Genomic DNA, 23,482 nt, shown 5'->3' on the forward strand with positions numbered 1-23,482 from the left:
CAGGGATACTAGGGTTCCTGCAGTTGCAAACTTCCTGGAGCACAGAGCTGAGGCAGGAAGGTGCAGGACCCAGGGGAAGGTTGCTAATGAACAACCAAAGCTAAAGCCAGTGGGAACAGCACAGTTGTCTGCTTTCCTACAAGTCCCGGGTTGGTAGGTCCACTGCTGCAAAAAGACATCTGAAAAAAAGCTTTCCTATCAGTAAGGACCTTTCTGGGAAAACAGTAAAGCTGAACTGTGTCTGAAGCAGTTGTGCTGCTGAGTCAGAACGCTGTCTGGGGAAAGAGCCCAGCCAGGGCAGAACAGAACTATCCAGGAGTAAAGCTTTCTTTTCTGTCAGAGAAAGCATCTCTTTGAGAAAAGCTTTGTTTCAACTGACTCCCCTGAGATGAGGGAATGTAGCCCTGAGGGGTGATTGCCTCTGGAATAAGCTCTGTCCTTGAGCACCCAGACAAGCAAATGCAACCCACTGGGGGACTGGGCCAGATAAAGGTCTAATAAGGCAAAACACCTGTCCTAATGGGAGTTTAGAAATGGCAAAAACCTCCCTTGTTAAATTTTCAGTCTGTACGCAAACCACACAGACCCGAAAACAAACGGACAAAAAAACCCCTACCTTCAGTAGCAGGGAAAGCCGCCACTGTAATGTCGGAAACTGTTTCTGGGGTAGAGGGGATAAACTGAGACCAAACTGGGAACTGTCTGGGAAAAAGACCTCCTCCCCCAGCACAGGCAAGTGCAGACCATCTCAGACACCTGCACTCAGGCCCGTGGTCTAATCATCCTCTATGTGGACCTGCTGGGTAAAGCCAAGAGGAACCCGAGAACGCACTACCACACTTACTGAAGGGCTGGACTGAGTTTCCTAAGGCTGTTTTCTCTGGCAAGACTGGACCTCAGATTCCTCCAAGGAACGGTTGTCCACTCTTGGAACTATAAGTGAGAAGACTTATGGGTGATCTGGAATATAGATCATTAGCTGACACCTAGGGGTACTTCAAATCCAGAGACATACACTCCCCCGCCCCAATCCAAGTTACTTCCAGACGCTGCTGTTCACTGCCTCCTGTGGGCCTGGGTATGTGCTACCATGGCCTCAGTCACAAATTTCCTGATTGGAAGGTCCTTGAATTTAAAGGAAACAAATAAAGACTTTGTATTTATTTCTTTGAAATGACTCATACATTTCTTGTTTGACCAAAGGAATTATAATGAATGACCAGAGAGAAAAATGCTACTTTCGCTCCTTCCCTCCACTGGCCCCTAGGGGGCAGCAGAGCAATGAAAAACAGTAACAGTGACCGCGGCTAGCCCTTCAGGAGGAGGCGGCTGCACCGGATGGAGGAGGAGGGTCCCGGTTGCTCTAACGTCAGGATTCTGCTGCCAACAACCTCCCAGGCACCACTGTCAACAACCACGCTGCTCTTGCCTTCACTGAGGAGGCTTTCCCCAGCCCAAGAGAAAACACCCTGGTTGGACAGAGGCCAATAGCTCCAAAGCCCTCTTGACCCCCACCCAGCTCGTATCTTGGATGGAAACCTACCACCACTCCCAGGAAGCTGACCTTGAGCAAATTATTTCTTTGATTTCATTCAAATGGGAATAGCAATCTCAAGCAGCCTCACATGATCGCCAAGGGGACTAAATGAAGTCACTCAGAACAGTGGCTAACACTGAGAGGAATCATCTAAGCCCTTATTCCGATATCCCATAATACCAAGCCACTCTTGGAAAATGCAGTTTCTGGAGGAAACTGGTTTCTAATAAATTAGTTTGCATTTGGAATGAACTTAGATTGTCAGATGTCTCAAAATAGTGCTATGTAGAGGGGAGTGTTGAGGTGCTAATTTGGATAAATGGCTGTGGGTTATTAAGACTTCCCCTCTGGGTATGAACAGAAGTATGTGCTTTGTATGCCTCTAATTTCAAAGACCCCAGCTATAATAAGGTATTTTTCATAAGTAAGCCACATGAGACATAATGTTCCTAGAAGGTCTGGAAGGTCTGGAATGTGCAGCAAATCGTGCCTATGGATGCTGCTACTGTATTGGAGACAGAAATGAGCAGCCTCAAGCCCTCTCAGAGACAGAATGTGCAGACCAGTGTGCTGCTGACATCTGCAGCCATCCTCCTGGTATTTCCCACACTGTTGCTCAGACAACCCCAAACAACATCTGTCCAGTTCGGTCACTGGGAGCCTGAAGTGGTTAAAAAAAAATCATTAGAAATAAAATAAGGTCAGAATGGAGGGCTAGCCTGGGCTAGCATGCAACAGGCCCTAGAGCCCATCTCCAACACTTCAAAAGGAAAACAACATGGATAGCTAAGCTAACAGATGCCAGCAGTGTGTTCTCAACCCTCCCTGGAACTGTTCATCTCAACTCCTTCTAGCAGCCTTCCCACGTCTGGTTCTGCCATACTGGGCTGGGAAGCAGAGACCCCCCCCCCCCAGCCCACTCTGCACAGACCTCTGGAATCTTTCATCTAAATCCCAGTGCGAGTTTGAGGTCATGGTCTAAAACCACGAGGCAGTGACTCTGGTCTTCTGGAGGGATACATTTTCTTAACAACTGCTGAGTTTACTTTCGGCTAAGTCCGACGGCTTTGCCTGTGGGATATATGAAACTCATGACACAGCCCAGCAACCCCGGCCAACTCTCACGATCCAATGAGTAAATAAGCGCCATTGTAATTTCAGGACAAGCCACTACCCTTCTCTTTCCCTTGACACTGAGTCAGTAAGTGATACTGTGGGAACCCTGAAGCCTGCCTCGCTTAGACCATCAGCAAAAGGCAAGATTGCCTCTTCTGAGGCTGCTCTGCCCTGGAAGATTGGAATTTGGGGAGGATGCATTCGGAAGTGATTTTTTCCCCCAGCGATGACAACTTTCAGTATCACATAAGAAATGAAATTGAAGCATTGATCTTATTCTTCAAATATAGGATAGCTTCAATACTAAAATTAACATATAAATTTAGCATCCATCTTCTTCCTGCCTTCCTTCTGCTGAGTAAATGCCCATAGAAAGAATGAATCACTGAGACAGTGTGCAGTAAAATCAGGTTCATTTTTCAAATACGTCGGTTCAAATGCAGCCAGAGCCTGTTTCCTGGGCACCCGACAAATGTTCCCAAGATGTCGCCCTCTCACTGCCTCTGTCCAGATCAATACACAGGGCGAGCAGGAGGCCCTTGACGGAGGAGTCCCTGAGAAGCAGACCCCATAATATCTGGCTGCAGCAACTCCCCTCTCTTTCCTACTACAATTTCTTTTCATAGAATGTCAATATATAAAACGACTCATTAGAAGGCTTTTAGTCAACCTAGCAACCTCCACCAGTGGTCCAGAATCACCCCCGCTTTCCCCATGCCTGTTACCTACCTGGCCATCTACTGTTATGTAGGAGCACATACACGCCTTGCTTCTTGGTCCATCTGTGAAACTTCCCCACTGTGAAGACTGCTGCTACTTTTTCAAAATCTAGAGCAACAGGGTAAAATTTACTCTCCGATGTCACCAGTAAACTGGGAATTGTGGAATAACTAGAAGGTTCCACAGCCCCAGAAAGACCAGCCTTCCTCCTGGGCAGAAAGAGTACCACACATTTTTGCTATTGTCTAATCCTTTACCAAGGTGAAGTTTCCAGAAACAGGTATTTCTGATTCCAAATGTGTACCCACCTAGTGACTGACCCTGACCTCCAAGCTGTGTGCAGTAGACTTAGGGCACTCCGGTGCTTACACAATGAGGCGTGCCCTACCATGTGAGCGCAGACTGGAAACTTCAGCGTGGTAAGAGTTTATATCCCTGGATTCTTTTACTCAGCATAGATCTGAGATGAAAACCACCCCGAGAGAGAAAGAAGCCAGTCTCTAATCTAGTGCATTCGCAAACGATGGAGAGGATGAAAACGTACTGCCCCGGCTGCCAGGGATTGACTTAAGCCTGACTCTGCTCAGGAATTTGCCTTGGACATGTAGCCCCAGGATACACAAACCACTTTGAGACAGAAGGAGCCACAGCACGACTAACACACTCACAGAATCTTAGATGAAGGAGGAAGCACTGAACTAAAATTAGGAGTAGACAGAATCTCACCAGACAGAGAAGGAGAGACTGACGTTCAATGGGAATCAACTTCTAATCAGACTGGACAGGCTTCCGGGTCAAATAGATGGTGATTATTGCAAGTCCACAGCCAAGGACCCAGATGCTGTGCGACAGTTGGAATTTATCTGACAGTGGGGTGATTTCTCCTGACCACAACACCCAGATGTTCAGCTCCATGGGAAAGAGAAACTGAGTGCTGTGGGCAGGTGTGTTTGGCTTCCTTGAGCTGGACATGCTTCAGCAAGACAGACTTGGAAAGCTGAGTCAGAATCCAAGAGGGTGGGCCACGCTAGAGGGGCTCAGCTTTTAGGAATGCAGAGGAAACCGGATAGAGCTTAGCAACCCATTCCTCCCTTTGGGAGCCCTGCCCACTCTTATCCCAACGAAGTATTTCTTCCTTCAAAAGATAACACTGAGGGGAAAAAATAAATAAAGAGCAGACCTTCACCAGCTCACACGTAGGCTGTTGCACGGTTTTAAGATGGTTCTGAGCCGGACGGTGGTGGCGCATGCCTTTAATCCCAGCGCTTGGGAGGCAGAGGCAGGTGGATCTCTGTGAGTTCGAGGCCAGCCTGGACTACAGAGTGAGTTCCAGGACAGGCGCAAAGTTACATGGAGAAACCTTGTCTCGAAAAACAAAAAAACAAAACAAAAAAAAAAAGATTGTTCTGTCCTAAAGACGTCTCAGACAGTGATGATCCAGCTGTGAAGATGCACACTAGCCAACTGTGCCCCACCCGGGACCATTTGACCTGGAAAAGGAACATCTAGAGGCAGCCTTGATGACGGCTAGGTTCACATAGGAGTTTATCAACGCTTGTTAAATGTGGAGCAAACCACGGGAGTGCAAATGTCTTTTAAAATACATTTGCCCTGGGCAGACTCAGATACTAGACACCAGTGCCACATCACGTCTTTAAGTTCAAAGGGCAAATTATTCTCTCCTCCACTTCTCCCTTATGGAAGCCTTAATGCTTACACAGAGCCTCGATAACAAAATGATATTTACTTTCAAACATTCTGGCATGTGTAACTATGTCCACGAAATACATAACAGTCCAGTCAACACAAAGAATTTTTCCCACGCAAAGATTACTCATTCCAGGGGCGCCTTGTGGAAACAAAAATGAGAAGATTCTTTTGAATAAGACCCTTTTGCCGGAGCCGTTTGGGCTTGGAGGCGTCTCAGGGTGAAAGTTTGCCCTTCGCCTGTCACTCAAGCTTATACCTGTCTGGGGATGCTCCCTGCATCTCCTCGTGTGGAGACTCTGGTGTTTTGATTTACTTTCTCTTCCAGATTCATAAGGTTCATAACATTATTGCCTGACCTAATCAGTCATCACACTTCTCAGGCATTTCAAAGAATGTAAACAGTAAGTTATGGGGTGGGGGGGCTCACACAGCACTTGAAATTTCTCTTAAGGAGTTGACAGAAGTTTGCCACATACAGCCAGACCCAAACAATGCTTTTCCAAAGAAAGGTGGGGGCGGGGGGGGGGGGGGGAAGCCCTAAACGCTTTGCCTTATACTAGAATTGGCCAAAAGAAAATGGGGAGAGTCACACCTATATTCTGCCTGTGAGACTGTTGGGCTTCCTGGAGCAACAGTGTTCATGGACTTCATGCCCCCAGGGTTTGGGGTCAGGTCTCTACGAGACACACCTCTCATCTTTCTCCCGCTCAGCTGGGCACTGTTGCCACTTTTTCATTTTTATTGTGTCTCGTTGCTGTGGTTTGGTTTGGAGTGCTAGGGACTGAACCAGGGCTTACCCCTGCAGAACCCAGGCTCCACCCCTACAGGATATGCCCGGTTTAAAATGGGTCCCACAGAACGCTTCGTTTTGGACCCTCGTGGCGTTAGTTCCGTGTTTGGAGCTCTTCCTTCCACAAGGAGAAAAGACATCAACCAAGACCATCTCCTTAGTTTATTTTTTTTCTAGAGTCCTTAGCATGCTACATTAACCTGACAAAGCTCAAGCTTGAGTTCATTTCACGATACATTTCATGCAGTTCACAGCTGTGATTGGTTTTTTATCGACGCGACACATGTTTCGATTCAGCCATGTGAAAAGAATAATTCTTAATGGAGTTTGTCTCTGCAAACTGTCCAAGCTTAAATGAGCGTGGTTGGTGTAGTCCGCTCTGTTCTGAGGCGCAGTCTCTCTCTAGAATGGGAGCGACTGGCCCCTGTTCATAGTCGGTGGTTGGCAACCAGACCACTCCCTAAGGTTTCCAGTGTCCTGAGGAATCCTCTTTTACAAAAATTGCATTCAAGTATACTATTTCACTTAACAATCCAGGTTGCATTTAGGAGTAAAGCTGATGCTCCATCTAAATCTCCCCCCTGGGGCCCAGCCTCCCCAGGCAGTCCTTAGCTTTAGACCCATTTATCACACTCAGCACTAAATCCACAGAGCAGACCTATTTGGCATTTTCCAGTGAAGTGCAGGAAATTAAATAAGTTATGTTTTTATTGCTAATGTATAGACTATCGAGCACAGTCACTTTGTGAAAACAGGAGGAAAGGGTATACAGTATTAGTGGACTCTCCTGGGGCGGGGGCGGTTCCGGCACACACCAAATGTCACCTGGTCACGACCCACGGGTAACACTTTAGGATGACGTGTTGAGTATTCTGGAGTCCGAGGAGTCAGACCTCTCGTCATAGTCGTCCTCTGTGTAGATGGACTGCTTGGTCACGATCGGACATCCATCGTCGGGGATGGAGATCCGAGGGTCCTCTGTGGTGCGGGAGGAGAGCACGGGCGAGCTCCGGAAGACGCTGGTGGAGTTACTAGGGAAGGGACTGACGTACTGAGACCTCAGCTGGTACTGCTGCTGCAGCGTCATGGTGTTCCACAGGGTGACGTCATTGGGCAAGAAGGCGCTCGACTGGTTTCGGGCCAAAGTATTCCTCAGCATCAGTGGGTACCGGGGTGGCTGGGGGAAGGGGTGCTGCAGGGGCACGGCCAAGGGGTTGGGGACCACGTTGCTGGAGTCCGCCGCCGCCGAGAAGCGCAAGGTGTCAGGGACTCGGAAGGCCGAGCCCACCGACCACTTGGAGGAAGAGATGGGGTAGGAGCCCAGCGTGTGTTCGAAGATGTGGCCGCTGGAGGGCAGCACGAGGCTCTCCTCGGCCGTCCGCTCGGCGCCCGCCGCCGCCGCCGAGGAGCGGCTGGACAGCAGGACCTCCACGGCACTGACCAGGTCGCCCCCGCAGCCTTTCAGGATGAGCTCCAGCACAGTGGGCTTCTGGTTGGGGAAGATTTTCTTCAACACTTCCAGGGGTGGCCGGTTGGCTTTCAAGCTGAAGGGCAGAGAGACGGTCCCCGACGGGCCCTCGATCAGAAGATGACTCTGCTCGGCGGCGGCGGCGTGGTACTTGGGGCTGTCCGGGCAGCCCTCGGGGGTGCCCCCGTTTTTCTGCAAGGCGTACCCCCCTTCATCCACGGACACGATCTCGGGGCTCTCCGGAGTGAAGCAGTTCTTGCCTTTGGCCACATCCGGGGAGCTCCTCTGGTCCGTGTCTTTGTCACTGAAGGCCTCCGCAGCGGCGTTGTCTGCTGAACTGCTGCTGCTGTCCCCAAGTCGCTCTTCAGTCACATCTGGAAGGCAAGAGAACAGCTGGGTTAATTAATCCCTGCCTGCTGTGCTCAGCTTCGAACAGCGCTCAGGCTTCTGGGAGGGTGAGGAAGGTGGGCTCAGAACACGCTTCCGGTCTTTAAAGAAGAAATGAAGAACTATTGGCAAATGGGGTGGGCAGGTGGAGGTCTGTAAAAGGGGATGGCCGATCAGCGTTTTCTTGGAACTCTGTGGGAGAGGAGGCTTGCCTTCAACGCAGAACGGCCACATAAAGCCAGGAACCACAGAAGGCTTGGAACATACACCACGAGCTACCCCTTCAGTGGGGCTGTGAGGCTCTGAACCAGACCAGAGCACAGAAGAAGGCCACAGGAGGGGCTCTGGCCATCACCCCCTGGTGTACACCACCCCACAGAGCATTTTAATAATCCCATCCGCTTCCCAGGGTGCTGGGTTTATGCTAAATAGGGCTTGTGATTCTGACAGGCTTTTTTTTTTTTTCTTTTAACCAGGTTACCATGAACAATAACTAGTTGATAAAGTTTCTAAGCAAAAGATAAATACAACCCTTGAAACGACTTGTAAAAAGCCACTGGAGGGCCAGGCAAACTCGGCTGCCCAGGCCTTGAACTTAAAGGCCAAACAAAACCAGTTCCAATTCTGGATGGCGGGGCCGAAAATGCTAAAGAAGAGAAGAAATGGCTGGAAGGTTTGGGAGCTGAAGAGGGAGCTCTGGCCCCCATGGCAAGAGGGAGATGGATGCCTCTGTGTGAACTGGTGGGCCAGTAAAGTCTATGGAAAGGCCCTACACGCAATGTTCCCAGTGACAAAGAACTTCCTTAACAGAGCCAGGACCAGCTATGGAACAGATCAGTCGCCGATTTGACATTTTAAGCTAAGACAGTGTCCAGGAAAGCAGGCCTGTAGTGCTAAACAGGCAAAGGGAGTGGGCAAGAGTACTCAGGGTTTCGCAGTAAATTCTAACAGGACTGTAAACAAAGGAACACAGATTTTTTTAAATTAGCAAATACATGCAAATAGATTTTTATCCTTTAAAAAAAATAACGTGCTAGTTGTGGGTGCTTAATCCAGAGTAACTGATCCGAAACAGAAGAAGAATCAGAAAACCACTCCCATCCAGGCAGTCCTGGGGTTGTCAGCCATGTAGATCTGTGTTTTCTCCTCCAGCCTCAATAGCCTCATTGTGGGCCTCTCTGTGGGCAAACCTGATTGTGTGCTGATAGCCAGAGGTGAAATTTCATCAAAGAAGCTTCTGGAAGGCACCCCCTCCTACCTGTTGTTGTTTATTTTAAGAGCTTTAAACAAAGGCCCATTCATAGACATTTTTCAAACACCACATGTATCTTAAGTACAAGAAAAACCAATGAAAACCCATGGCCAAATGTGTGTTTTAAAACATTCTTAAATTATAATAAATCACATAACTTTCACCCACATCTAATACAAATTCATACTTACCCCAATTCACTTTCATTACATTACTTTTTTTTTTTCAATAAAAACTATTGGGTTTCTATTGTGGGGTTCATTTGTAGTCTACACAGTGAATTCCTCCTTTGCTTCCACTGGCGATGCTGGGATTCACCAAAAATCTAGTTTTACAAGAGAAACTGAACATCTCTCCGACTGTTTCCCAGGACAACAGGCCCAGTTTTTATCTCCCAATTATTGAGCTACTTGAATTCCATGTCCTTGACACACAAGACAAAAACCAACCAAACAAGAAGGCTCATAGAGATTTATATTCTAACCAGCTTGCATCATGTATTCCCCTGACTCCTGACCCCATCCATCCATAACTCAGCTATCACTCTATTCCTAAACCCTGGAGAAGGAGTAGACAGTGACAGTGTGTTAACTCTGAAATGAGCTCACAATTGGATTTTGACCCCTGGTCAATGGAGCTTTGGAAAACAAGTTCAATACTTGCCCCCACGTAATACAGAGATTCTATTTAAAGTGCCATACATCTCTAGGCACCTAAATTCAGCTTTAATATCTATTATTAGCATCAAGTATTTATTGACCTGGAATAGGCCAAAACAAGGAAACAGAATAAAAAAGATGGAAAAACAGGAGGAAGCATCAGCTCACAGAACTTATTAACTGGGGGAATGAGATGAACGTTCTGGGCACAGTTTGGGAAGCCTCAGATCCATTGTTCACAGGACTCCTGAGGTTGGAGCCACCCACATGTTCATCAACAGATGAAGGGACAAGTAAAATGGGATGTTATTCCACCTCAAAAAGGAGTGAAATTCTGGTATCTGCTGCATGGAAGGAGCTAAGCAATGGTCTGACTAAAATAAGCTGGCCACCAAAGAAATCATGTGATTTCACTCCCAGGAGATGCTTAGGATGAATACAGTGGAGAGACAGAAGAGGTAGGTCTAGGGGAGTGGAGACGGGGGGTTGCTGTTTGATAGTAAAGTTTGTTTTTGGTTCGTTTTTGCAAGAGAGGTAGGAGTAAAGACACACACCTTTGGGAGTAATCCACACACCTGGGAAGCCCACAGCTTGCCTGTCCTTAACAGAAACGTGGAAAACTGAAAACAGCTTTGAGTTTTTAAAGGTAAAATTTCACTGCCCTGAATGGATCCGAACACTGAGTGTCTGGGAAAACACGGTTTCATCAGCTCACTTCAGGCTCCAGGTAACCGCAGGACCAGAAGGTTAGTGAGGGAGATTTAGGACCGATGCTCTGGCTAGTCAAACTTACCTACATCATAAAAACGTATTTTCCTCAAGGTGGCAACAGACAGGCCGTCCCAGTCCACTAGACCCTGGAGGGCAGGACTGGAAGTCGGACGGGACACAATTCTACCTTTATATCTGTTTCCCAAGTTCTGCAGAACACACCTCAAGTGATCTGACATGGCTGCCAGCTTGTTCAGTTCTTGGGAGGCTCCAATTACAAGAGACAACAAAGCCATTCTCCCCTCTTTGTGTTGTCCCTAGCCCTGGTACTGAGACATGCCAGGATACTGTATACATTGGGGTATTTCTTGAGGAACGAAGGAGGCCAGTGCTGAGTCATCCACAAGCTTGGAAGATTTCTGGACTCATCAGCCTCCCATCTCAGTGTCCAGACTATGGCTAAATGTGAGGAAAGCTGGCAGGATGTCCTAGGAATCCAATACATGAATTAAGGGCTTTCCAATCCACTGAGCTCAGCAATGCTTATAGTGTGTTCCCAGGGGAGGCACAGGCCAGTGAGGGAAGCAGGGTCACATAAGACAGAACACAAAGTCATGTGAGAGGTGAATGTAAGCAAGATGTCCACCAATACCCAAGGGTGCTGGGTTTCAAAACACAGCCAAGGCAGGTGAATCTCTGAGTTCAAGGCCAGTCTGGTCTACAGAGCGGAGTTCCAGGACAGCCAGGGCTACACAGAGAAACCCTGCCTCGAAAAACAAACAAACAAACAAAACAACAACAACAAAAACAAACAGAGCTAAGGATGAGGGACCTCAATCCCCAAGACAAACTCCTCATTCAAAAATAATTTCAGAAAATCAGAATAGACAATCCCTGCAATCTGGGGACACTATGGCGTCTGCTATTGTACCTAAAATAAAAGCACTGCAAACTACTATAAACACAGACTTTCACAAGTAATTATAGAGGGGGAGATTTAAGGTCATCGATAAAGAATAATTTAATAACAGGTGCTTCTTTACATTTCCAGGGGTTTTCCCCCTAAATGAACTCTAGAAATCACTCAAGTTGGTCTAAAGCACAAGGGCTTTCTAGATACAGAAACATGACTTCAGCTGAGAAAATGAAACAGGAAATATTCCCACAACCCTCTGCCTTCCGCCGTATTGGAACCGAGTCTCTGATCAGAACACTAGAAGTGGAGACATATTTCAACCGACAGTTTTAACTCTCTATACCGTACAGGAAGCCAAAACCACTTGTCAAACAGCAGATGGAATCACAACTCAACTTTTCTGTCATGACAGGCCAGTCACGACAAGTGAGGACATGCTTTTTAAACATCGAAAAAAAATTTAAATATTACCAAATACTCAAGCTTTCATTTCATAGCCCATGAAGCAGAAATACATTCCACTCAGAAACAAACTTCCTGTTCGGTTTATGAGGGCTTCTATTAGGGAGAACACATTTTCTTTGGAAAACAATGACGCCATCTTTTAAGCACATATGCCAGATGATGACAACTATACTTTTTTTTTTTTTTTTTTTTTTGGCTATAAAATTTAAGAAGAGAGAAAAAAAAAAAAAAAAGAACACATGAAAGTGTCTTCCGGTCTAAAAAATTACAATTTGAACAATCTAATTTTCTTTTAATTTCTTCATATAAAAAACAACTTAAAAAAACATATTCAAGTATTTAAAAGAAAAAGCCTGCCATATGTGTGAAACAGATGTTCTGCTGAAAATACACTGAAATGGGAAAGTGTGTTGACTTCCCTGCCAGTGGTTTTATACATTCTAGCCAATTAGTGCACAAAACCTAAATCCAGCTACCATCTAGAAAGAAACAAAAGTACTGACTAGATCCAACTCAGAAATCACTGGGATCTCCCTCCCTACAAGGGGGGGGGGCACGCCGTTAACATGTGATCGTCCCATCTCATCTGCTGCTGTGATCTGGGGGACATAGACCTCTAGGTGGGTCCACAGTAGGTCACTCTCACAGCTATAGCAGGAGGAGCCCTGCAGAGGCTTCCTGGGTCCAAACATTTCACAGAGCAGCATTTCCTACTTCCTGTGGACCTCACACTAGGAGCGAGGAATCCTTAAGAACGGGATGAGCAGAAATTTGAACTAAGTGGGAATAATAATAGATCTTGTTCTAAAAATTGTGTGTGTGTGTGTGTGTGTGTGTGTGTGTGTGTACACGAAAACACCCATGCTTTGTTAAAAAAAAAATCAACATGGTTTAACACTGTATAAAAAAGGCTTCGAGATGATTTCCTTACCCGGCCTGGTGGTGCGCATCTGCAATCCTAGCTCTCAAGAGGCTAAGACAGGAGGATCCTAAGTCTGAAATTCTGGAACTTGAAGATTTTTGGTAGGGGGAGACATTGATTGGAAAGGGCTGGTGGCCTCAAGTTTGCAATTGTAGACTTCCTGTGCCTTACAACACTTCAGCCTGACCTCTTTCTTAGAAGGCAGAGGCTGTGAAACAGCCGAGGAGAAATCTACCAATCGACCTGCACACCTGCTGTTTACAAAATGCAGCTGGCTACTTGTTTATCCATCTACTTCACAAATCCCCTTAAATCCCTTATACCCCCAGGTACTGGGCTAGGTAAGAGTATACCCAGGTGACCACAGTATTGCCTAGGCCGCCAAGTAACTAATCTTTTGCAAAACTCCAAAGTATCTGCTGAGTTGATGGGATTTTGTGATACAACACAGCAAGTCACACAGAGGCCAGGAGCAGGGCGGACTGCGGTGTCTTCACACAGGAGGGAATATTATAAACATCCACACAGGAAGACACTGAGCTAAACAAGGCACCGGTTATTATTGGTGGAAAACAGTAGAACACTGATGTCAGCTTGAAATTCAAGGCTGACTAGGAACTGTACTCAAGAGAGTGCACAGTCCAGAAACAGTTAATGGTCTGGGTTTTTCATGATGTACCATTATTTGGAGGGCAACTGTACCTTTTAAAACCTGTTTAACCAAACAGCAAAATAGAAATGGTCACCCACCTCTCTACCTTAGTTCTCCTTCTCAGAAAAGTAGAGTGTGTGGTCTGGGCCAAGGGACAGCTGAGGTGCTGTGGGTCAGAACGTGTGTGTGACAAAGTGGTGGGTCCTTTGATGGCCAAAGGCCTACCATATCACCAGAGCTACACAAGAGTACCAGGGACTCCAAGGACCTGGGTGGCTAAGGGCTAGAGGGGTCTGCAACAGGTTAAAAGGTGGAAGAAAGCGAGAGGAGAGGAAGAGAGGAAGCAGGCAGGCACATGGGGTTTTCACTGAGCCCTCTTCCTCCCTGTCAGGAAGAAATGCAACAGTTCCAGCAGGAAAGGTTCCCAGTCATCCTGCAGGGCCTTTGATTTATGAAGATTTACCCTCTTCCCTCTGTAGAGCCACTAACAGAAAAGTGCTGACTCCCTGCAGAAAAGAATTTCTCATCAATGCTCTTTGATTGTATTTTGCAAACAAAATGCCTGTTGCTTGGTAACATTTCACTTGAGCCTGACCTTCTCCAAAAGTTATTGCTATCAGATTCGATTTACACTGTCCTCCTGTGATTACTGTAATCTTTTAAACCCGGGAGCTCATCCATCAGGAAAAGGAAAAGTTGGTTGTAAGCGGAGAGTACTGCCACCCTCCAGATTTATAAGCAGCCCCCCCCCGCCCCCCGCCAGCAGGCTGGGGGGTTCTCTGCCTGGCAGACTCTGGTTCCTGCAGGAGCACCCTCATGTTTCCTTTAACTGTGTCCTAGGCTCTACCAGACAGACATGCTAGCATTTCAATGCCCCTGAAGGTAGGCCAAAGCAGGGAGGGAGCTGAGGCCCCGTGGACTGAGAAGGGAACGCTCTGGAGGCTTGCTGGAGCCCTTAGGGGAGGCAGGGGCTGTGGTGGGAGGAAGCAGGCTATCTTCAGGGCCCTCACAGAGAAGTCATGCTGCCACCACTAGAAGCCTCTCCTGAGATCCCTGGGCCAGCCTGGGTCCTTGGTCAGTCATTACCCCCACCTCTCCAGCAAATCTAGCAAGGCCAGGACTGGATGCTTTACCCCAAAGCCGGCTCAGAAGGAAAGGTTAAAGAGACAGCCAGGCTATCCCCTATTTCTCTCTATCTGGCTTTTCCTAAGGCCCCTTGCTTCAAATCACGCCCCTCAGAGCCAGAGAAGCTTTGCACTTCATAGGTGTATGTCCCAGGTGACTCTTAATTGTCCCCATCTTCCCCCTGGCGCTGGATGTACAGTCAGACAGGATTTCCTTATCTGGCTTTCATGAACACTCCCTTAACACAAGTATTTCTCTGGGGGGAATTAAAAGAAAAAAAAAATTAAAGCTAAGAAGGAAGCAAACTGGGCTGTCCAAATCATAAAGGTGCTCCAGTGGGAGGCAAAATAAAGTCAGCTTTCCAAAACCAGCCTCTCTCACCAGCCGCCATGTTTATTTTTTTTTTTCATAATAAAGGACACCTCACTTCCCTATCTAACCCGCCTCTTCAACACCTAACCAAATGCTTCTCTTTTTATTTCTTTCTCCTTCAAAGAGCATTTAAAAGAACCGATTATATATAAGATGTATATAACATCATATATACGTATATAATGTATATAAAATCAACATATCACACACACACACACACACACACACACACACACACACACACACGTGGCAGATATACACCACAGCCACAGTTCTTTCCTTCCCAGGCACCACAGCCTATGGCCACCCAGGATCCTCCTCCAGAGGAGAAGTCTGGGGTGAGGCGGCCAGCTACAAGGGACCCAGACTGCAGCGCCTCACCTTGGCCATGACCCTTAAACTCCCTCATCTCCAGAGCCCAGAGCCCAGAGTCCTGAAGGGCTGGCTTGGCTGGATGAGACTGCTGAATCAGAAGTCCAGGCGGCTGCCAGAGGTTAGGCTTCCCCTGACGTTTTCATGGGGGGAGGGGCCGAAGGGGACAGAAAGGGGACAGCGCAGGTGAGTTCCACAGTGTCTACAGAGAAGGTTAAGTTAGAAAGTGGGGCACCACCAAAATCTAATTAATTACAGGCAGAGCTGGTAGCAGAGACTGATTGACAGGCAGAAAAAGAGTGCCATTTGAAGAGGCCTTTCAATCCGTAGCCAGAAGAGTCAGAAGGAACTTCTTAAATTCGCATAGAAAGCGGTGCTCAAGCTCAAGCCACCGAAGGGGCGGATAAGGAAAGATTTCTTCCAGTCAGAAAGCCGAGAGTTTTGGTGTTCACACGTCTCTCCCCGAACCGTGTGGCATTTCTCCCAGGATGCCTAACCAACATCCTTCTCAAGGCCTGTTCTCCTCTCAGACTCAGAGAAGGAACGGACTCCCTGTGCTGCTGTACCTGGGCTTGTCTTCAAGAACAAACCATTTCACAGCTATTTATGGGAGGCCCTCTGCCCTCCAAAAACTCCAAGCAGGTTCTCAAAACCCAAGTTCACAAAGGAGCAGGCAGACCTGAACAGTTTGCTAACTGACTGAGACTGGAGCTGAGCACAGAATCCCCGCCCTTCCATCCCAACAGGGCCACATTTACTCTCCGAAATGGAGTAACTTATCCAGGAAGATCTAGCATGCTTCTAAAGATGCATAGCATGTCACATACAAGCACATTGCAAAAAAAAAAAAAAAAAGTCCAGGAACACAGCGACAGGCAGTCTCAACCAGGAGTTTTAATTTGACTGCCCCGTTTTAATGTTACTTTAGTTAATTTTAACGTTGACTCCCAACAGAGTGGCTTTTTTTATGTGTTGCACAGAACCAATCCATTTATTTATTTGTGTTCCTAGTGAAAAATTATCGTCAGTTTTGTTTTATAAACCTCCCCCAAGCCAATTGATGATTTTTTTTTTCTTTAAAGGAATGCGATTGATAAAAGCAAACAAAGTTAGTGAATGTTCAAGGTATGTGGGGTGACCAGCAGGAAACTGAACCCTGGGTCTCTCACAGCTTAGTCCCGGGAAGTCGTCAGCCTTCTACCCCCCCCCCCCCCAATTACTTGTTCTCAATTTGGAAGGCTCGGGCTCCCCCTGAGTATTTGGTAGAAGCAGAGGGAGAGAAAGCAAGCCCCAAGCCTGATTTTTGCCCTTTTCTTTTCTCCTAAAGCTTAGGCCCTGCTGTTGCTTCAGCTGGGTTCCTCACCCAAGTCCTTCTCAGCTTGTTTTAGGTTCTGTGACTCTTCATACAATTCAGAGAAGAACGGCGAGGAGGAGGAGGAGGAGGATCCCAGGACACTACAGGAATCCCCTCCTGAACAAAGGCCACAGAACTCAAAGTTACTGCACTATCAGAGGTGTTGGTCCAGCAGATGGGCATTGCAAAATGCCGACCTGAATTTTAACTCAGACTTCTGCTCTACTCCTGAGGACTCTGGTCCAAGAGCCAGGGAAACTGAAACGGAAAACTGAAAGATGGTAGCAGGGAATCACTTCTTGAACTGAGACCAAACTCTCCTACTTGCTCTCACCTGAAGGACAGGACAGAACCACAAAACCCTCTTCTCCATAGTTTTTCCCGCAGCAAATCCACAAATATGAGGAGGAGACGAGGAAACGGTGCTTCAGAGAAATGCTTGTATGTCCCTTGTAGTTAAATATCCACAAAACCCCGGTCAGCAAACTGCTTTCTGAACTTTAGGCCTAAAGAACATAAATGAGCCAGCCAGAAGGCAGGACTGGTCTGCCCAGTCACCTAGCACCTCACCACACACCAATGGGTCTTCAGCAGTTCAGCTCAGCATTCTGCAGCTCTCTAAAAAACCTTTCTGAAGAAGAGCTAGCTGTCTTTGACGGGCTGAGGAAGTGGAGGCTGGGGCTCTACCCGCTGGAAAACTGTGGGCCTTTCACCCCTAATTCCAGTACACCCGGTTCCGAGGAGATGGGCTTTGTTGCCTTTTGTACATTTGCCCAGTGAGGGGGAAACACCGGACTCGTGTCCGCTGAATTCGGGTTGCTGAGAGGGGTCAGGAGCGAAGCCAAGGGTTCCCTCCGAGGAAAGCAAAGGAAGAACCTTAAACGGCAGGCATCGAGATTCAGGAAGGAGTAGGGTGACCGAATTAGACAGAAACTGGGGTCTGCCCACTTTCAGGGCTCAGAAACTCCCATTACCCCATCCCACCCCAAATAAAAGCATTTCCGAGGGGAAAGAACAGAAAGAAGCAAGGTGGCCCAGAAGCCTCCTTGTTCCACAGCCGGCCGGCCGAGCCCGCCCAAGCCTGAAAAAGTACTTGCTAGGTTTCCCCCACTGTGGGCCAAGTTTTGTTTTTAATTTCTTCAAACCACAGCCGCTTGGGAGACGGAATTAAAGGACTAAAGAGACAGTTCGGTCGAAAGAGTTAACTGGTCTCACTTGGAAGACTTCAGGGACCTTTTATCCATAGTTCTTAAAAGGCGACTCTTTTTTACCGAATTCTTAGTCTTGAGTCCTCTTAGGCCAGCTAAAGAACGTCTGAGCTCCTTTAAGTTAAAGATAACGCCTTTCTTTTTGCTCCCGCGTCCCAGGCCAAGCCAAGATTCACCTAGAAACGGCAAAGCATTGGGCCCTGACTGCTACCCCGCTTCTACTTACCCCTACCCCCAAATGAGAGCCCCCCTAAAACCCGCAGCCAGGAAAACCCGCCTCATCATGGTGCACTGAAAGGCGGTCCTCCCAGACATCGTTTTACATCGTTTGCAGAGCACAGAAGGCACCAGGAGCCAGGGACGCACAGCCTGGCTATTTGGCCGGCCTCTCTGGCGGGCTCCTGGGTTCCACCTGCATCGGGTTCAGACTCTCAAGACTCCCGGTGTCTGGTGGGGAGGTAGGCCCAACCGGGTCAGCCTCCCTCACACTTGCCCCTCGGCCTTCCACTCGGATCCCCGAGAGCACTCGAAGTTTCCGTGCTGGAGGAGGCCGACCCCCGCCCCGCAGACGCTCTCACCTGGCTTGGCGAGCTGCGCCGGCAGCGTCCCGGGCTGGGGCTCCGCGGTCCAGCGCAGCGCGGCGCTTGCGGCCAACTCGGCGGCGGGACGAGGCGGCGCGGGCGGCTGGGACTGCTGGGAGGCTGGCGACGACTGCGAGGCGGCGGCGGTGGCGGCGGCGTCCCCCGGCGGAGGGGGCCCCGGCAGAGCCCGCAGCGAGTCCGGGATCAGGCTCTCCAGGCTCTCGTTGGCCTGCTGCCGGCGCAGCGCCACCTGAGCCGCCATGACCCGCTGCCGCTCGATGATCAGGATGCATTTCTCGCAGGTGCAGTCCTTGAAGCGACAGTAGCGCTTGTGGCCCTTGAGCCAGGACAGCACCCCGTGGTTCCGGCAGCGCGCGCACTTGGGCGTGCGCTGCAGGGGCGCCCGCGGCGGTTGCGACACCGGGCCGCCCATGTACAGGTAGGGGGAGCCGTAGCCGTTCATGCCCAGGGGCTCCCCCCGGCCGGCGGCGGGAGCAGGGCGGCAGGAGCTGGACCGCGGAGCTGGGAGGCCTGCTCCCGGAGGTCTCGGATGGTCTGCGGCGGCCGGAGGTACCGCGCAGCAAGTCTCCCCGGCTCCGGAGGCGCTCGCAGCCTGAACCGCTTGGCTCGTGGCCGGCCTGTCCCCACGCGGGCCGAGTCTCGGTCGGCTGCTCCGGAGGGCGCAAGCTCCACCCCGCTGGTCCTCCCACGCCGAGACTCTCGGGCCGCTGCAAGGAGCCGTTGAGAGCTCTGATTAAGGTCTGAGCCAACTCCTCGGCTGCTGCCTTCCTCTCTGGTTGGACCCAGCACCTCCTCCGCTGCCCTCCCCCCAGCCAGTCCCTCCTCCCTCCCTCCCACCGCCACCCCCACCCCCAGGGTCCCTGCCTCCTTGCACTCCCTACGCACACTTTTCTCCTCCCTGGCACCCCTCGGGTTCCTGCACCTCACCTTCTTCACCACCTGCAGCCAGCCGGGCCTCTCTGGCGGGGGCGCTCACAGCCCCCCTCCTCCAAACTCTCCACTATCCCTTCCCGAGGCGGGAGGGACTGTGGGGCTGCGGTACACCGGGCGCGCTGGGCGGATGGGGCGCGCGTGGTGGGGGCGGGGGGGGGGGATCCGGAGGGGGTGAGTGCTTGTAAGCGAGCGGGCAGGCCTCTCTCCCCTACCCTCTCAGGATGCTCCAGGCCTGGTCTGGAAGCGATGAGCCCTAGACCCACACTTGGCCTCAGCAATTCGGAGCTTGCAAGGGAATTAAGGGTGCGCGGCAGGTCGGCCCTGGGAGGACCAGGTTTCAAGTACAAGATCTTGGAGTCAGGAGTGAGAGGGCTGGTTGTGATCCGGCAATTTGGGGACTCTTTTCTTCATTTCATTTTGCAATCCAGTTTCTTTTTCGTTGCTGCAGAAGATAATGAGTTGTTGTTGTTGTTGTTGTTTTTAAATCTGTCAGGCTTCAGTAAGACAACCCGTTTTGTTGGGTAATTTTAATTTTCTACCTACCTCCTTCTGTCTTTAAAATAAACAACCTCTGCCTTGAAAGACCTCTCTCTGCTTTGGAAGGCTCTCTTTGGAATTGCTCTCTTGGATGTTTTCCTTAAGCATGGTTTAAACTTTCAGAGAGCGGAGCTAGAAGACACGTTAGTGGCTCCCAAGTTACCCAGTATGATCTACTTGTTCGCGCAACGGTCACTGAATCAGCAACCAAGCTCCGGAGTTGCCCAGTTCAAATCCTCACAGGCGCTGTGATTTACTTACGGAGAAGGGATGAACCCTACTCATAAAAACCTTTGAGCGAGAGTGGGACGAGGCTCGTGTGTAAGATGACCGCATAACCCTTTTTTGTTTCTAGACAGTGTAAACTGTGTTTATTATTCTTTGCTTGTTTACAGTCCTGGTTTGTCCAACGCCGGCTACCACTACACACGCACAGAGAAAACTGCCTTCTCCCATCCCACCAAGAAAACAACCAAACAAAAGTCAAGATACAACGTAGCCTCGGGACCGGTTAACAGCTCAGTTGGAAGGGGACGATGGAAGTCTTGGACGGTCTGCTCCGAGTCCTGCTTTAAGCTCCGCTCTTTGCGGTGTGCCTGAAAGTTAACGTAAACGGGTCTGTTGCGGTCCCTGACCCCTGGACTGCACAGAGGCCACAGTCGTTTTCTGGAAGTCGCTTTCCAGAGCTGACCCGACAGCCGGCCAAGGAGGAGAGCGCCGCTGGCCGTTTGGGTTTACTATGAATTCTAGGGCTGCACCGCCCCGAGTTCAAGCAGCAAGCTCTCGGCCTGGGAGAGTGGTTTGGAAAGGGGAGAGAACTTGGAACGGGGAATATAGTTGCATACCTTTCTTCCCTCGACGCCTTTAGCCACCCGGGTTTCAGACGCGTGGAGGAGTTGGTGGTTGTTGGGGGCTGACCTGGTGAGGCCCGGGGAGGAAGCCCTTGCACACGAATGCTACCTCCCAGAGACTACCCCAAAAGCTGCACGGGACCGATACTCTTGTCTCTTGTCCTTTCCTAATCTGGCCCCTTGCCATCCTTCGCCGGGAAAAACAAGTTCCTAACGCTACAACCGGAAGGAATTTCGTGGGGACGGGAGACAGAGGTCACCCTTGGGTCGTAGGGCCTGAAACAGAAAAGTGGGTGCCTACGGGAGTCATTTCTCATGAACTGTGAAGGACAGGAACCTGGGAATTTGCACTGACTGTTTCGCTCTGAATCTGTGTCTCTGAGAAACACAAGGACCAAAGCCGAATTTCTCCTAAATGGTCAGCAAAAACGGATCCGGAAAATAAAGAGTAACGAGTTTCTCTCAGGAAGGAAAGCAGAGGCGCTCTGCACCAGGTTTTGGGGGGACATTTTCATTCTCAAGGCAGTCCCCTTTCCTTCCTGGGTCACCTAGCCACCCTATCCTGGTGCCACTCACACATTCTGGTATTATTTGGTACTGGGCCCCGTTTCACTCCAGTGAACATCGAGGGTTGAGATCTAAATACTCATTTGATATAGCGCGGTAATCCTTTTCTCATATTTGATGGGAATGTTTTCCATATCCCAGTATTTGACAACATCTCCCTATAGGACAGGTTTGTATTTATGTTGGTAAAATGTCCCCTGCCTCAAAGTCTATTGTAACCCAACACCTGACAACCCCGAGTCCCATTTCTGTTTGCAGAAAGGGTTTATTCAAGCACATAATGGGATCCCAGCAGAAAGCCTTTCAGAACAAGGGGCTATGGTAAACTTCACCACATGAACTCCGTTTCCAGGGCTATTAAGCTTTTAATTGGAAAATAGCAGAGGAAATTTCAAGGTGACTATAACGTGTTAGCAGTTAGTTCAGAGAAGAAAGCCCATGCGGGAATGAATGTGGAAAGCATATGGTCCGAATCACGTTTAGGAGGAGCGGCCTGCTTCTACTAAGTCCCTGCAGCTTACGCGCTTATGGGAAAAATCATCAAAGAAATTGGAAAGGGAGGGGGAGGATTACAAGCGAAAGTAACCTCACTAGACTACACCCACTCCCGGCTCCTCTGGGTGGTGTGCTAGTGTTTTCAAACCACAATTAACTGGGTAAGATATGGCAGGTATTAATACTGAAGCGGGTAAAGAAAAAAAAAACACGATGGGCGCTTGCACCTTCTGGCGCACACTCAGCGGCTTGATGCGGGAATATCAGAAGCTCCGAAGGCCAGTGTTCTTGTTGAGAAAGTGCTGGTGTCTGATTCCAAGTCTGGGGGTCCTGAAAGGTGTCGTCCACCCCCCACCCAGCAACATTTAATCAAAGGACAGTTGCATAGTGTGCTGGATGTAAGACACATGGAGACATCTGTTCTGTATTCTCATGCAGGGAGAAGTCCGAGTTTCTACTTGGTTGGTTATGTCGCGAACACGGTTACTTGGGTGTTGACAGGTGCGGGGTGGCGGGGCTTGTAAAAAAAAACCCCTGTACAGGCAGGAAAACAAGTCACCCCTCTGCCTACTCAGGAACCTAACCGGAGCTATCCTGCCCTCACCCAGTCAGTGCCTCTCTGCATCTCTCTTTAGCCAGCTTCAAGTTAAAAGAAGGTGGGGGTGACTGGGGTTTGGGGGCGGCGGTCATGCCCTTGTTCGCCCCCAACTGGTTGGGGAGAGCCTCAAGCTCAGTCCGTATGATATCTCTGAAGCTCCTCTCCAGCGACCCGCATCCAGTAGGCCTGAGGGATGCCTTGAGCATCGGGAGAACGGTTCTGGACAGTCACCTACCCATACAATCTCAGTGGGGAAGAAGGCGTGTCGAAGTAGTAGCAGGCTGCCTTCGGATTAAAAGACGCGCTCCGCGCCCGGAGAGAGGGCTGTGTGCAAGTGCTGCCCTGCTCTCGGGGTTCTAGAACTCTCCCGGCCAGCAGCGGCTCGGGCCTGGGGGCACACTCCTCACACTCAGCCTGGACGACACTGCCTGGCTCCAACTTTTGGGGAGAGTGTGCCTCTCCTGCATCACCTCACCCAGAGGTTTCTAAGCGTCTTCAGATGGATAGCCACACCCTCGCTGACGGCCCCCTACCCAGACCGTCCTGGGCGGGGGACAAGCCCTCGATCGGTTTTGGAAGGGAGACAACCCCCTTTTGCTTAAGTGTGCGTCTAGGGGGCGAACCGGGTCTCCTGGGTAAAATGATTGACAGCTCAAATACACTTTCTGTAGTTTTAAAAGACAAAGATTGGAAAAAACAAAAACAAAAAACGGGTCAGGTAATTTGAGTAACGTTCAAGGAACAAAGTAAACGTTTCCCTTCCCTAGGTAGTTAGCTCGAAGCGCTAGGTGGACTTCTCCATGACTTTTTTTCCCCCCCAGAAAGCTCCTCCACCCACCTCCTGCTTTCTACCGGAGAACACAGCAGCGATTAAAGGCTGGGAGGTGCAGAGGGAAACTTCCCCCCGCAGGAAGAGCGGGTGCGAGCTCGACTCCGGGAGTTCGAAACTCAGAACCACCAGGACCTGGGGTAGCGGCGCTTCACACAGGACCTAGAGCGCACCCCCTTCCCCCGCTGCAGCGCCGCCTGAAGGGGCGACTTCCGGTGAGAGTCCCCGCCCCCGCCCACCTTGGCCCCGCCCACCCCTTCGCCCCGCCCCGGTCCGTGGCGAGGCTCCGCGGAGGCGCTGGTGGGTGGAAGTTTGTGCGTCTGTTCCGAGCGTG

General features: G+C 49.7%; 1 protein-coding gene across 1 annotated transcript; it reads right to left on the reverse strand.

The window, feature by feature from the left end:
- Window positions 1–6,096: 6,096 nt before the first annotated feature.
- On the reverse strand, window positions 6,097–18,780 carry Dmrt3 (doublesex and mab-3 related transcription factor 3). Its single transcript, XM_059247515.1, has 2 exons — window positions 18,315–18,780; window positions 6,097–7,715 (listed from the first exon to the last, which is right to left on the reverse strand). Exons 1-2 carry the CDS (start codon window positions 18,778–18,780, stop codon window positions 6,724–6,726), a joined length of 1,458 nt encoding a protein of 485 aa, XP_059103498.1. The 3' UTR covers window positions 6,097–6,723.
- Window positions 18,781–23,482: the final 4,702 nt, after the last annotated feature.

Source organism: Peromyscus eremicus, chromosome 1 (genome assembly GCF_949786415.1).
Source record: "Peromyscus eremicus chromosome 1, PerEre_H2_v1, whole genome shotgun sequence".
Classification (NCBI taxonomy): domain Eukaryota; kingdom Metazoa; phylum Chordata; class Mammalia; order Rodentia; family Cricetidae; genus Peromyscus; species Peromyscus eremicus.